This window comes from Cydia splendana, chromosome 11 (assembly GCF_910591565.1).
Source record: "Cydia splendana chromosome 11, ilCydSple1.2, whole genome shotgun sequence".
Classification (NCBI taxonomy): Eukaryota; Metazoa; Arthropoda; class Insecta; order Lepidoptera; family Tortricidae; genus Cydia; species Cydia splendana.
Window position 1 is genome coordinate 11,371,975 of NC_085970.1, and position 15,239 is coordinate 11,387,213.

The 15,239-nt window shown below is 36.8% G+C and overlaps 1 protein-coding gene and 2 non-coding genes across 3 annotated transcripts in view; all 3 read right to left on the bottom strand.

The window, feature by feature from the left end:
* The window catches only part of LOC134794950 (ubiquitin-like protein 3), a 221,625-nt gene that overhangs the window by 3,306 nt on the left and 203,080 nt on the right, over positions 1-15,239 (bottom strand). Inside the window, exons 2-3 of the mRNA XM_063766821.1 lie at positions 8,677-8,785; positions 680-847 (exon numbers count right to left, since the gene is read on the bottom strand). Of these exons, the coding sequence (XP_063622891.1) occupies positions 680-847; positions 8,677-8,785 (277 nt within the window). The remainder of the gene's footprint in view (positions 1-679; positions 848-8,676; positions 8,786-15,239) is intronic.
* Trnat-ugu (transfer RNA threonine (anticodon UGU)) lies at positions 1,369-1,441 on the bottom strand. Its single transcript has one exon. It is a non-coding gene; the product is annotated as a tRNA-Thr (tRNA).
* Positions 10,457-10,529, bottom strand: Trnar-acg (transfer RNA arginine (anticodon ACG)). Its single transcript has one exon. It is a non-coding gene; the product is annotated as a tRNA-Arg (tRNA).

The window sequence follows — 15,239 nt, forward strand, 5'->3', positions numbered from 1 at the left end:
ATAGGCAGGGTCACTACCCACTAGGCCAAACCGGTCGTCGTTCTAACTATGAGCAAAGAGAATTTAGACTAGAGGAATATTGTCAAAGTAAATTATGTAGTCAGTACATTTACTGCCATCTTTCGACACAAATGATTAAAACTTAGAACATTTGACTTAAATTCTTATTTTTTCACTGATATGTGTTAAATTTGTTAAATGTCAAAAAGTATCGCCATCTACTCGAGGATAGGCCAAAGGTATGGTGTCATCTTTTCGAGCGATGGCGCCATACTTTTGGTATACTTAGCGCCACTTGCACCATCCTAACCTAACCAGTTAAACCGTTAACCCAGTGTCAAATTGTACTGGTAACCATGGTAACACCCGGTTTAACCGGTTAACCCCGACTTAGTGGGATGGTGCAAGTGGCCCTTAGTAGGAATTAAGTAGGTAAGTAGTAAGGACTGGCGCTAGAAAGCAAAGCTTGCCGCTGCGTCGGCTACGACCACATCTAGCCAGGATAAAGTCTTGGATAGATCTGCACTACTGACCGTGTGAGTTGGGCTCGGTTCGCGCGGCACTAGGTGCATGACGGTGGTGCGGCCGAGCGCCAGCCCGAGCGCGCCCAGCGTCACCGAGCTGTGCAGGAAGCGGCCCTGGTAGATGTACAGTGAACAGTGTGTGTGATGGTACTGACCGTGTGAGTTGGGCTCGGGGAGGTGTTCGCGCGGCACTAGGTGCATGACGGTGGTGCGGCCGAGCGCCAGCCCGAGCGCGCCCAGCGTCACCGAGCTGTGCAGGAAGCGGCCCTGGTAGATGAGTCGCAGGATCTCCGCGCGGGACACGCATTCGGCCGCCCAGTCCGCTGGAAATAGACATATACATCGTTAATGACAGCTGCTAGCTTATCCCTTTATAGGGCACAATGAGATAAGGAAAAAATTACCAAACTGTAACGTCATCTTTTTGTATTTTTTCCTTAACCAGATTTTTTAGGACTATAAGGTGGCGACTGTGGCGAGGCTTGGATTGTGGATTTATTATAATATGGTCCGTTAACGTTAAAGGGTCAAGTATCGAACCAAACTATTTTTTTTTACCGGAATCAATGTAAAAAGAAGGTCGATATTTCTCTCGTTCCTGGCAAAGTTTCGATTCTAAGTAAAAAGTAAAAAAGTTTTTAATCATCTATTATATTCACCAGAAAAAAGGTATTTCTATAATTTCAAAGAATTAACATGATTAAACTGAAACTAAAATCAAAACTATTTAACAAAAACAGTCTTATAAAGCTGGATGTTACCATATTACATAATATTTTATTCTAATATTAATCTGTACATAAAAAATAAACAAAAAACTAAAATAAAAAGTAAGTTTTATTACTGCCCCCAGAGAGATTTGAACTCTCGACCCCTGGTTTACAAGACCAGTGCTCTAACCCCTGAGCTATGGAGGCTTACGACAGGCGTCGTGTAAATGCTGGCTGCTATTGACTCGCGTAGCCGCTTACACACACTTGCATGAGTCACAACTACATTGAAGAACAAACACGTCACTACATCGCATCGCCGACTAGTTTAGTTACATCGCGCGTGTGTAGATGGCGCTCTCGTCAGGAATAAATACACTTTGTAACTAAACTAGTGTTTACGTAAACATTTTGTTGATTTTCTCGAGTTTTTTTTTGCATTATATATAAATTTATGTGTAATACAATATAGTATTTTACAAATCTGATTTTATAATTTTTAATAACAAAATGTTATAAAATTAGGAAAATTACCATTTTATGTATTTGCCATAAAGAGGTAAGTACAGCTACCACGAGCTTGACTTGACACTGACATATTCGCTAACGTGTACGTAACTTACTTTATATGCATCACGCTCGTACTGGCATATTGGTGCGAGCGAGATGTAGGTATAGAGAGTAAGTTACGCAGACGTTAGCGAATATGTCAGTGTCAAACTCGTGGTTAATAATAAATCATCATCATCATCATCGTCTCAGCCATAAGACGTCCACTGCTGAATATAGGCCTCCCCCTTTGGGGGGTGAATGCCATAATTGCCACGCTTGGCTTGGCTGTAATAATAAATATAATTAATATATTACGTAGAGCCGAATTTCTAGCTGAGAGTTATATCAATCGAATCGACCCCGGCGTAGTTCTGGATTGTACCTTGGCAATTATTTTACCAATGCAGGTCAGGTAGACACAGTATCTAAGTGCAACTTATGTTACCTAACTTATCTAACGAGAACAAAGCCACATAATTTTGTCACTCCCTCCACAACCTTACTGTGGCCTTGATAGAAAGCTAGGCAACAAAATTACATTTCATCCTAGACCAGATTCCCGACTGATAAGCAGCTAGCAAGTTCCATAACGGCCATAATTCCAGCCAGGATAAGCCAGCTCGTGGAGAAGGCGCGGCGTAATAATTCAGACTCGGACTCGGACCGGATTTGTGGTCTACGTCGCGTGCCTTTTGTTGCACGGATTAAAAATATTGAACGAAGCATGTATTATGATGAAAAACAAACGTTAGGTAACTCGAATAACAGCAAATTTATATTGTAGGAGCGTGTCTAATGGCCTCTACAAACGTCACTGATAATCGCATTCGATTTGCAATACATATTGAATTATTAACGGCCCGATTCGAACTTTAAGATACATAGGTATACGTACATATCTAATCCATATCGTTTCTAGATCTATTAATTGACTTTAAAGTTCGAATCGGGCAGTATATCTTGAACTTTCGAATAATTTCAATAACCGGATTTAAATAACCGGAAAATCGAAAAGTTGAACAAAGTGGGTGAATCAGCAGACAAAATGGTAAAACCAAATAACAAGAGTTTGGATCAAAGACGTCACTGTGAACGAAAAGATACGACCGCAGAGGCGTGAACATAGAACATTCCACATTATCAACGTTCCAGTGCAAAAACGATAAATACGACTTAGAAACTCTTGTAAATTACGTCTTTTCGGTTTAATTGGATAGGACTGCTGGTGGGCAAAAGCCCTACAAATTACTAAGTGTCAATTCGATCACTTAGCGAGCACAGGCGAATGGAATAGATGGCTGAGCTGAACCAGCTCAGCTGAATCCTAAAACTTACCTGAATCAACTTTAGACCGACACTTTTCACGTCTCTGGCGTTACCAAAAATGTGTCTTGAGTTACCAAGTAATCACGTTTCCAGTTTAATATTTGCCTAAATTTTATGTCTACCAGAGAACAAATAGCTTTTGTTAAAAGTATTTATTATATTATTTGTCAGCGAAATTTTCGATAGAAGTTAAAATGTCGTGGACAGATTAGTGTTGGTCTCAAAGTTATTCGCCGACAACTTACTATAAGGTCACACTTGAAACAGGTTCGTTTGTGGCGATTACCCTGAAAGGCGCAGGAATAGCAGCCCTGTACTAACTCGGCCCGAACATATGGGGCTATACATCGTAACTACCCTACCTACAAATTAGACACCTGGTTTTTGCACGGTAACGTAACGGTGTTTTTTGTTAGCGGACCGGAACTCGCAATAAATGCAAGAATTTAGTTCTATATTTGACTGTTACTTCTTATAATGCATAGTTTTAGGAAAGGACTACTTGTTGACATACAAATCTAAAATGAAGGTCTCTTCTTCTCCTTCAGTTACAATTTGCTTTACTTTATGCAATTGTGCTGTCTGTTCATACAAAAGTAAATGTCACAGCCTCTTCCGCATAATCTTGAATCAGTAATTCAGTAACCAATAAATACATTACGTAAAAACTTGTCCTACGATTTTATAGGTGTATGCTTCTAAAGTTTACAAGCATCTAAAATTCTAAACGATAAATTAAGAAATTTTCAAGTTCGCCATTTTTCTCCGCTATTATTCCAATATCATATCATATCGCTAATGTTCAAGTGGCTTTTAAATTTTTTTTATTGTTGCAAGCTCTCGGACGCTTGGGTCAGTAAATACTGCAGTCTCAAAACAAACACTTATTTAACTCTAATAAACACCAATTAGTGTAGCAGGAGCCAAAGTGGCGTAATCATAGTAATACGCAACCCAATGACAGAACACCGTATAACGACTACTCCAATAATTGACTATAGTCTTAAATACAAATCCATAAGATTGAAATTTAAACTGAAAATGTTATGAGGACTGTAGATGTCCATATCAACAATCAATTTCAGACTTTAATTGAACGTAATAAGGTCGGAATTTAAACTGATTAGATATATATCAGTTAGTGCGTTGTGAATGTAATGTGTGGTAGATAAAGGCGTGTACACACGTGGGACACTGACCTCGCGCAACGTTGCGCCAAACGAGGTCGTCGCTAATTAGCGCTTTTTTTCGCACTTCATAAGCCGCAGTACAAAGCGTATGTAAGAGCTCTTATGGCGTACTATATTGAGATAAAAAACATTTGATCTGATTTGATACTATAATTTTTCGCGGTCGGTCTTATGTTAAAAGTTATTCCTATATTCATTTTGGACTGGTTTCCTTGTAATTAGAACGAATGAATAACTAAGTAGCTAATTAAAATTGTTATATGCATACTAACATGACTAACACGTCGCATTACGTCAAATTAGAATCGTTCTAGTGGAAGTAATTTAAATTAATTATATTATAGTTACAACTCGCATACTTACTGCGAATTACACTGTGTATATAATCATTATCACATTTTAATAATAAACGATTTTATCCAACCGTAGTATAGATAATAACTACCTAATACCTGCCTATTAGAACATGTAACATATTGTAGTCGGTACTTATCAATTATGTATATATTAATATTGGTAACAATATACTCGCGTCTATAGATTATAACCTAACGTGGAACTACTTTGGCCCGACGATGTCAAAAGTCGTACCATCCGTATCCCGTAAACACAACGTGTGGTGTTGCAAAGCTTTAAATATTCATATAAATAAACCAATTACAATTAAAGCGTCCGCGATAAGCGATAATTTGTCAAGGTGTCTGTCAACAACGCGACTCCGAGTGTGACTGTGATGTGTAAACCGATTAAATTGCCGCCGGGAATGTGTATTCAGCACCGACTGTGCAAAACTACGTACTGTTTGTAACCGTGCTAATATTCCTCGAAACGTTTTATCACCAACACTTTCGTGCTTCAATTTGGAATATAAAATACTTCACCAAAACAAAAACAGGTTTCCATTCTATTAACATTCAATTTCCTACTTCTTTTAATTTTTTATGTGACAGCAATAAAATTAAAAGAAAAGAGGAAAATAATAGAAAATCTTGAATTTTATTCCTATTAATAGCATAAGGAACTATCGCGGTGGGTACATTTCAAATCAGATCACTATTATATCAAAAACACACGTAAAATTTGAGAATAATAAGCGTTTACCTGTCTACCATTTCTTATACATATGTATGTATCACGAAATACATATATAGTAGACGAGACGCCAAAAAAAGTACAGAACAAAAATACAAGAGAAGAATAGCTGAATTTAGTGGTCTGGTCCATATCTCTACTAACTTTAGGTACTTCTTCAATGTAGATATACCCAAGTAGATCCGTCGCGTGCCAACATTCGTATTCAAGCAGCGCCCGTCCGTTCTAAACGAAAAACCTTTAAACTCGGAAATTAGGTGACCCTAATCGTGATTCTGGAATAATTCCCGCACACATCTTATTATATCCTCGTTATGGTACTAAAATAAAGCGACCTGCTAACGTTCGCCCACTCGAATACTTCTGGCATATAAAACGACACGAGTGTGTAATTGCAATTCACTGTGATGTTTAGTTTTGAAATAGATTTAAGTACATTTTGCACCTAATTGAAAACCGCTAATAATGACTCTTCCATTCATTTTTATCAACTTGCTTGCTACAAAGTTACAGAGCTGTACATAGTGTACATAAAGTTACAGGCCTCTACCCTCTACTTCAGCCGCGGTTCATATATGTAATGAAAAATTATGAAAGTTACTTCATTTATAGATACAAAATCTAAAATGTGTAGTAGATCTAACAAGTATTTTTCAGCGAAAAACAAATCTACGTAAATTAGAAGTTCGAAAGAGATGTGACAGATGCTAATCAAGTTCAAGATGGTTCCGCCGAGGGGACAAATGAACTGTGAAAACAAAACTGTCAAGAATTCCCGGGGAGCGGCGCTGATGACGGCCGGAAACAAATGATATTTAATAAAAGAGGCTCTGTTTACACTTCAGATTTGAAATATCCGGACAGGTTCAGTGAAAAAATATTTCCCAAGTCAAAATCTTTGGCAAAATGTCACTTTACTGTAAACGAGATTTTTAGTCTACCAGGCCCCAATTTCACCACGGTGACAGGTGCGACAATTGTAAAAAATCACTGTTGCTCACGTCATAGGCATCCACCACCACTTACCATCGGGCGGGCCGTATTCCTGTTTGCCACCATCATTGTATTATTTATAAAAAAAACTTTATTATATCGGTAAAAAGCAGATATTTCTCTTGCTAAGTTTATGACAATTGTCACAAGAAACACCCAACAATTGTCACGAAATTCCGACATATAACTCATTTCCTGTCAAGAATTACCTATAATACTTCTAAATCTTGACAATTGTCAGAAACTTCGCAAGAGAAATATGTTTTTTTTTTCGATATAATAAAGTTTTTTTTAAATAATACAATGATGGTGGCAAACAGGAATACGGCCCGCCCGATGTTAAGTGGTAACCGTAGCTCATGGATGCCTGTGAAGTCAGCAACAGTTATTTTACAATTGTCGCACCTGTCACCGATGTGAAATTGGGGCCAAAGTCTTACAAAAACTAATAATGAGGATTAGGTTGAACAATATTTACGGATGCCAGGATTACCAGGATTACCTAGTCATCTGAATAAAAATCGCAAGACCAATTATATAGAGTTATGATGACTTCGATTTCGAAATACATACGTCTATACGTCGTACCTATTTTGTTGCAGTGCACTATAGCACTCGAACGTCTAACAATAGTCATTGTACTTATTGTATTCGGGCGTGTGACAATCGGACGTCCGCGTTTCAAAATGGTCAAACGTGTATCTGTCCAGTAGGGCGACGAAGGACAAGCTACAGATGTAGTGTATATCCATCGTATTTTCTCGGAAACGTTCGCATTAACTTTGTCATGCTACTTCAGTCAACCTCAGTACTTTTTGTACCATGACTGACTGAAATAGCAAGACACGTTCGTACGTTTCCGTGAAAATACGATGGAAAATACTTATGGACTGCATCTGTACATAGTTTCTTGCGAATAAAATAATGGAAGAACTAAAAAAAACGTACTGCCGTTATCAATAAACGTTCATTTCCATAACAATAACGACCGCTGTCAGATAACGCCATAAACTTTATTTCTCGCAGGTACTTAAAGCACAGGTCTCCCTTGAGGTCGCATGCTGAAGCCTGTCTAAATCTGTACAAAACTTTGTCTCTCCCGACTTGGATTATAAGCTCAAGTGTTTATCATTGGATACAGAGCAATTTAAACTTTTAGACACTCGGGATCGACGTGACACACTTATCGACTGCCGGCTGTCGTAAGTGCAAAACAAACTTTGATTCAAGACAATAAAGTTCAATTTTGAAGTGTCACTTGTATGTCGGATTAGACATGTTGTCTGTAAGTTACTGGGCCTTGTGTCTATATTTTCTTAGCCCCTCGTTCTGGATAGGGACTCAATCACGGCCCTATAGATACGAGTAACTCAACAGTGTATTAAACTATGGTATTTTTCCATTACGGTTTACGATCGCGAACTCCATTCTGGTAAAAACTGATTTCCATAGTGCCATATCGGCCACACCCCATTGGGCACCCTCGCAATATCAGATATTTATGGTCCCTTCGGCCCAAGTGAATAAAGGGCCCATTTGGAATTTTTGCTGCGTCGGAAATTGTGGAAATAATAAAGTTGTTACGACTATTATTGGAGTCGTTATGGAAGTTAAAGAGGATGAGTTCAGCAAACAAAGAGTATTGTGATGACTAAATTAATTCAATTAGCTACATAAAATATTTTATTGTGTATGTTAGCATATAAAAAAGGTAGCTTTTCCTTGTACGACCAAGTCATCAGACCGTAATACATAAAATTTCCTTATTAACAACAAATATTAAAGTTGTTGACTGTCAAAGTTACGAATCGATTATATTGTTGTTTTGTTCGGAGAAGGAAAACACTGTGAGGTGGTATTGATATGAGAAGCCAGATAATAATCGCATGCCTCGCATACAACTTTTAATGAGTACCTAATTGAGAAGAAAATATTGTTTCATGCACATTTCGGTGGGCTCACACCCTTCGTAAAATAGTGCCTACTGCCTCAGTGTCCCGCCCCGTATGTGATATCGGCATTAAGAGGAAAGGGGACGACCGCTTCTCCATACAACCGTAGGCCTCATTTTCCTCTCTGGATATTGACATTATGGAAAATATGTTTACATAATATATGATGTATATTAACCATAGCTATGATGCCCATACGTTTGACTATTTCGAGTTTATGATTTTGTACGAAAATGAGGACTACGTTTATATGAAAAGGCGATTTCGCACGGGTTTCGTCTTAAGGCTCCATACAGCTGTGTCTGCTTAGTCTGTGACAAGGAGGTGAATGGTTTACCTTCAGGCCAGTTATCGTAGACGTGTATTGCGATGTCACCCGCCGAGTCCACCGGGCTGAACACAAACTCCTTCGTCTTGCCGGACACCAGGATCAGACGCAGGTTTATCTGGAAATAAAAAAAAAATACTTGAAGAAATGAAGAACACATCATGAACAAAAAAATCAATAATTCTAAATTATTTATTCATAATAACAACCGTTTTAGAATAAATTAAAATTTACGTAGATTTAGCATATACCTAACTGAAAACAGTTAATAGAGATATATGGAAGCGAATGAAAACTTTAAAAAAATTGTATGGAATTTGATTTTCGCTCCTAACTCTTTTATCATGAACAAAAATCTAATAAAATCAAACAAAGGGGCATAGGCATAGCTCAAGCTCAAGTTAATAAATTTCAAATTATATAAAAGTTTTCCGTAAGGTCAATATCCAGAGGGGAAAATGGGGACTATGTTTGAAGGTATAGAATTTATAGAAAACCGGTTCTATCCTCTTAAGAATGTTGCTGTTTGTAATATTTGTTTGGTATATGTTTGTTTGTTGTTTGTTTGTTGGTGCTAAGTAAAAGTTTTGCGCAAAGATGAAAGATTAAATACTCTTCAAATCCCTTTAATTATGACTAAGGCTATTAATAAATTGGGGATACAAAATGAGTTTTTCTTTATAAATTGAGAGATATGCATAAGCATTAATAAAAGGGGCTAGTCAAGAGATTTAGATGAAACATTAATAATCGTTAGCTCTTTATTAAAACGGCTAACACGATATGCTGTTAGCTGAAAGTATAACCATACCCCCTCGTTAAATTAATAAAGGCAGGAAAAACAAAAAATCAAGATGGGCGGCTTTTCCGGCATTATTATAATAATACTTACGTTCTTTTGTAAAATTTTGAAGTAGTCGAAGCCAAAAGCGAGTAAGGTACGTACGATCGATATCCATTTTTAGTAATTTTTAATAAAAATTAAATTACATTACGAGCAATCTACATATTAGGTCACAAAACTTTTAAAATTTGATTATAGACAGACGGAGACCTCTATAGTAAACAATCATTTTTTGACCTCATGTGGATGCTACTGGCGCCATCTATCGGACGACTTCCGACATGCCAGCATTGCCAGCTACTAATTAACGTGAAAACGAAAATGTTGTTACACTCGCGACAGCGCCGAGTGGCTCAGAACGCTCAGATTAACATAACAAAGCCGAAACAAGGATTATTTAGTTAAAGGAGCTCATCCCGCGTGCCATTAATATGTATGGAAATGCAGCCTAATAATTCACAAAACATTGTACTGGTTTTTAACTTTATGGTTAAGATAACTTGACCTCTAGGTCCATGTCAATTAGAGTGAGATTTTAAAACTGGTTCGCTTTCGTTCGCTAGGCGTTGTGAACAAGTTTAAAGGCCGGGTGAAAATGTCGCCAACTCCATGTTTCAAAGCAGTACTTATATTTATAAAAGGAAGTATTAAGTATGTTTGAGTAGAGTATGCATTTATAGCCCTTCAATGGCGCAACTTATTGCATTCGTAATGAGAATCAGACCACGCCCCGATGGGGTGTTAATAACTTTTATAAAATTATTGTAAATAAAAAAAAGACGACAACTTTTAGTTATTTTTAGACCTCTTATATTTACCAACACAAGACTAAAATTGTATACTTATAATTTTAGAATATTGTATACATTTGAACAAGATTTTAAAATGACGTTCATACGGAATACATGTATACAAGAAAAAATAAAAAAACAAAAAGTTTAAGTGCGACCCTGCCAGGATTCGAACCTGGAATCTTCTGATCCGTAGTCAGACGCGTTATCCGTTGCGCCACAGGGCCAGATGTTCAGATGTCGAAAATAACAAATAAGAACGAAAACTCATCTTTGAACTGTTTACAAAGACTGATGACGACATTGACGACTTATAAACTTGAAAGTTTATAAGAAATATGAAAATGAATAAATAATAAATAAAAAATAAAAAACGATAATTGATACTGATATGTGACGGCCATATTGCCATCTAATAATAAGTATGTATGATGTTATTCAGTCACCACTAGCAGTGAATTAATACATAGTTAGGTAATACTAAAAAAAAGAACATTAAAAAATGAACAAAGAAGTATTGCTGCGTAATGTAACGAGTCAATAAAATCGCTAACAAACCCCGAAGACTCCTAACTCATTTACGCACAAGAACAATAGCATATTTTACTCAGCCATGCATTATGCAAAGCATCGAAATAAAAGCAAATATTCGTCGCTACACTCGCTGTGAAGAGAATTTTCAATAATAACGAGTAAAAAAGGCTGAGGAAGCGCGGGTCGGCTCCGGGGACGCGGGTCTTGCGGCGGCCATATTTCATTTTTCCCGCCAACAGGGGACTCATCCGCCATTTTTATTCTCGCTTCTCGGGTCTCTGGCGCTCGTGCGAATTTTATATACACTTTTCCTGGTAATTTAGTTTTTTTTTGCTGCAACTTGGCGGGCCTTGGTGCAACCAGTGTTTCAACCCGTATATCATACGGTGTATAAAATAGACACTTCTGGACGGCGTATGATATATTGGGCCATTTATTTGCACCTACGGACTTACGGAATACAAATATTGACTGGTGGTTGTGAGACATGTGAGCAAACATGAAAAGGGGCTGTTGGGGGCTATTTCTCACTTAACCATGAACATTTCCGAAGGGCTTTTACGCTACGATGGTCGGAGATAATTCAAACGCAATTCATTTAAAGTAAAGATCAAATAGCCAGGAAGATATTGTTTGTAACAGGGAAATGGCAGCAAAATAAACAGACAACAGGCAGGATCTATTTAAATGTTAGACAATAATAAATGTGTAAACAACAAATAAGCCATAAAGAGGTTTATAGGTTCCGCATTGCAGTGCAGCATGGTGGAAGTCACCAGTGGGGTGTCTTCGACGCCGACGTGGCAGCACTGTAATTGATTACTGCGGAAAGTACTGGATTTTGTGATTTAGCGGAGCTGTACCGTGCTACGATAAGTCTACCGTATAATACGACTTATACGACATTTATGTATCTCCGTCTCTATCACTCTTGCAATTTTAAAGTGACCAAGATAGAGAGTAATAAACTTAGTATTTCGAACTGCGCGGTAGGCAAGCTGCACTTAGTTCATCGAATAGTACATCGGCGTCCAACTCCAAACAATGTTTGCAATTGCTCTATTACACTTTAAAACTTGGACCTACACCATTTTATATATTTGTGAGTATTGTTGTACCTTTTCAAAAAGCATTAGTTCAATACTTCAATAATACATTTTAAACATTTCTATACATTTCAACTTTTTCTTTCTACTAGCCGTAGGTACAAAACTCCGCCATTAGGCAGGACCTACACTACCTACCCCATGTAAAATATTACCACCAGAAAGCGTATAAGTTTCAGTGTTTACCGATACTGCGAGAGACGGATGAGTTGTTGTATCAATACATTACTCATACTCGTATAGCGACAATAACTTATACAGTGATATGAGATGAGAAAGCATCACTTACCCGCAAAAGCGGTAAAAAAGAACACCTCCGGATCTCAAAAGTTGCGAAGCTTAGTGGCCAGAAAAGGGCTTTCAAAACAAAAACACGTAATCTTTATTGCGTTGACGTTAAAAGTAAGCAGAGATTTGTTGTTTTTGACAGTGAACAGTACTCTACTTATATTTATTGATACATACTTATCTACAATGTAATCGAATATGGTATAACAACACCTATGAAACTTATAGGCACCTTATCGAGGAATATTTAACGACATCGCTTTAAATTAAACTATACCTTTACTTTTATAACTGTAATATCGGACAAGTATTTAATTGCAATATTAAATGGCTCGTATAGCTTTTGCAACGAGAAACTTGTTTCAAATTAATCGTCCTGTTTCGAAACGACCCGGCCCCGGCCATTGGTGAACTTGAAACAAAGGACCGTAATTTTCAATTTGTTCGGTTATTGCAGAAATCCGTATAGAATCATTCGAAACTGTAATTCCATGAATTGGAACGTGTCATTCGTTCGGATATTTTAGGAGTAGTGCCTCCACCCCTATCCAGAATCCAGACTCATATATGCTTACGTCGGAATGCTGTGCCCATCGAAAGAATTGTAAGATTGACACGTAATAAACAAGGTTCGATAAATAATTACACATTTTGTTTACTGTTAATTTCTAAAGCACATAGCGCTACGCCGTAGGTAGCCCATAACAAATATCACTAGATATGTGATGTGGCACAAAATCGTCTCTATAGGAATGATGACAACTTGTCACAACTATGACTAGCGCACAGTAGCGTTTAGATATTCTGATAGTAGTGCATATCTACAAATAGGGGAGCAATATCACACTATTCAATTTACAACGAATATAGGTTCAAAAATAAATCCTCACAACGCCACCCTGGTTAATTCTCCTATTTTTGTGGCACGATCTACGCTAGCAAATTTCGTTACAATCGGAATCCGGCAGTTTTCACGTGGTTTATGTATTTGCAGCGTTCTATTTGATACCAGAGAATTGTGTAAACTGGACGTGTAAAGTCGGCTTTAGTGGCACTGCATTGTTGTTTTAGTTGGAAGAATATAACTTGTTTAATCTCTCTAACATCTCAGCGGATATCCATTAAATAAGACAAATAAAGGAAATACTACAACAGTCACTAATAAAAATCATAAATAAAATAAAACATATGTCTGAGCTGCTGAGATACAAAAGTAAAGTACCTATACTTAATAAGAAGTATCCATTTTAATTTATATAAATAGTCAGTATCTATTTCCCTAGCAAGCACTTGAGAAGAATCTAATAAAATAAATTAATTAAAAATTAAAAAAACACGACTGCGAAAAAGCGAACTGAAAAGACAAAAATAATTTATAGTTGTGTTAGTTACCCAGTCACATGATTGATATTTTTCATTGACTGTACCTGTGTATTTTATTTCGATTGCAGTCGGGGACCTTGATGTATTGACATTTTCCCATTTAAAAGGTCCCCGACTGCAATCGAAATAAAATACACAGGTACAGTCAATGAAAAATATCAATCATGTGACTGGGTAACTAACACAACTATAAATTATTTTTGTCTTTTCAGTTCGCTTTTTCGCAGTCGTGTTTTTTTAATTTTTAATTAATTTATTTTATTTTATACTTTTTAGATTTTTTAAACCAACCATATGTTTTATGATTTGCACCTGGCTTTGGACCGCGTGCAGCGCGTCACATACGTCGGGCTACGCCCGTACCATACTCTTTTTTTTGGGCAGTCGTGTAAAAACAAGACCTTACGCCGTTTAGCCTACACCTACAGTACTTACATACCAGAAAAGTATAGGCACCTATAACATTATCTTGTTTTCTTCATCAGTCGAGTCAAAAGAAATGTTTAAAACCTTTAATTAACGTGTTCTCGCTAAATTTCTCCTTGTATTAACAATTAAGAGGTAACTAGGTCAAAGTAAGAATGTTTGACATTACCACGAATTCCTTGGCAAATGTTTATTCCAGAAACGTAATAAGGTAATTCTTCGTAACTCGGTGTATATTAGTCGCGACGACACACAAATTAATTGCCGACGTGACTCAGTACCTCAGTAGGCGTGTTTGGGAGTAGGAATTTCTATTTTTTGACTTCGACATCGTAAATTTTGCGACATAACCGTAAATAATTACACAATGAGACGCCCACTTGGTTGATTTACTATGTTTTTTAGTTTCCGTAGACAAAATAAATAGAATAATTAAAATAGTTCGTCAAATCGGCATGTCAAGCCCAATTTACTCATAAACCATATATAAAATATAAATATATCGGCAAAAATGTATATATCCATGCTTTTCTATGCCTTAAGACTGATGAAACTGTACACATATATTATATAGCAATATTGTCTCTAAGGTTCAGGAAACAGGAAACCCAAATTGAATTAGCCTCCGGTTTAGTTACCTTTTTCTAATAATTGTCTGAACTTCTACAGAAACACAGGAATGCATATGTGTGGTGGTATGGTCAATAAATGGAATTACCTACGATGTGAGATACGACATATGTACTATATGTAGAGGTAACGACGTAGATAAATTAGATTACGTTATAGTCTTTAACAAAATAGTTGTAAGTCAATGAGTACCTAAATGTAAGGCAAAAATAATTAATTTCATACAATTTATTTCCACATAAATAATAATTACGAGTAATTACAGCATGCATAATATGCCATACAAACGCAATAGAAACTCCAATTAAACTTTATTTCAGTAACAACAACAACTTAAATGTTTACAAAGCACCTATGGATAAACAAGACTAACTACATATTACACAATTTAAATTAATTGAATTTGGTCCACAAAATTAATTACGTTGTTGTGAACAAGCTTTATTATACCGAAGTAGCAATTAACGTTATTAGGTTTTCATTAAAGAGAACGGGGCCAGTGGGACATTTTTGGGTACCAAAACGTTCCTTTGTCATAATACTCATAATGTGCATCGTTTTTCTTTTGTA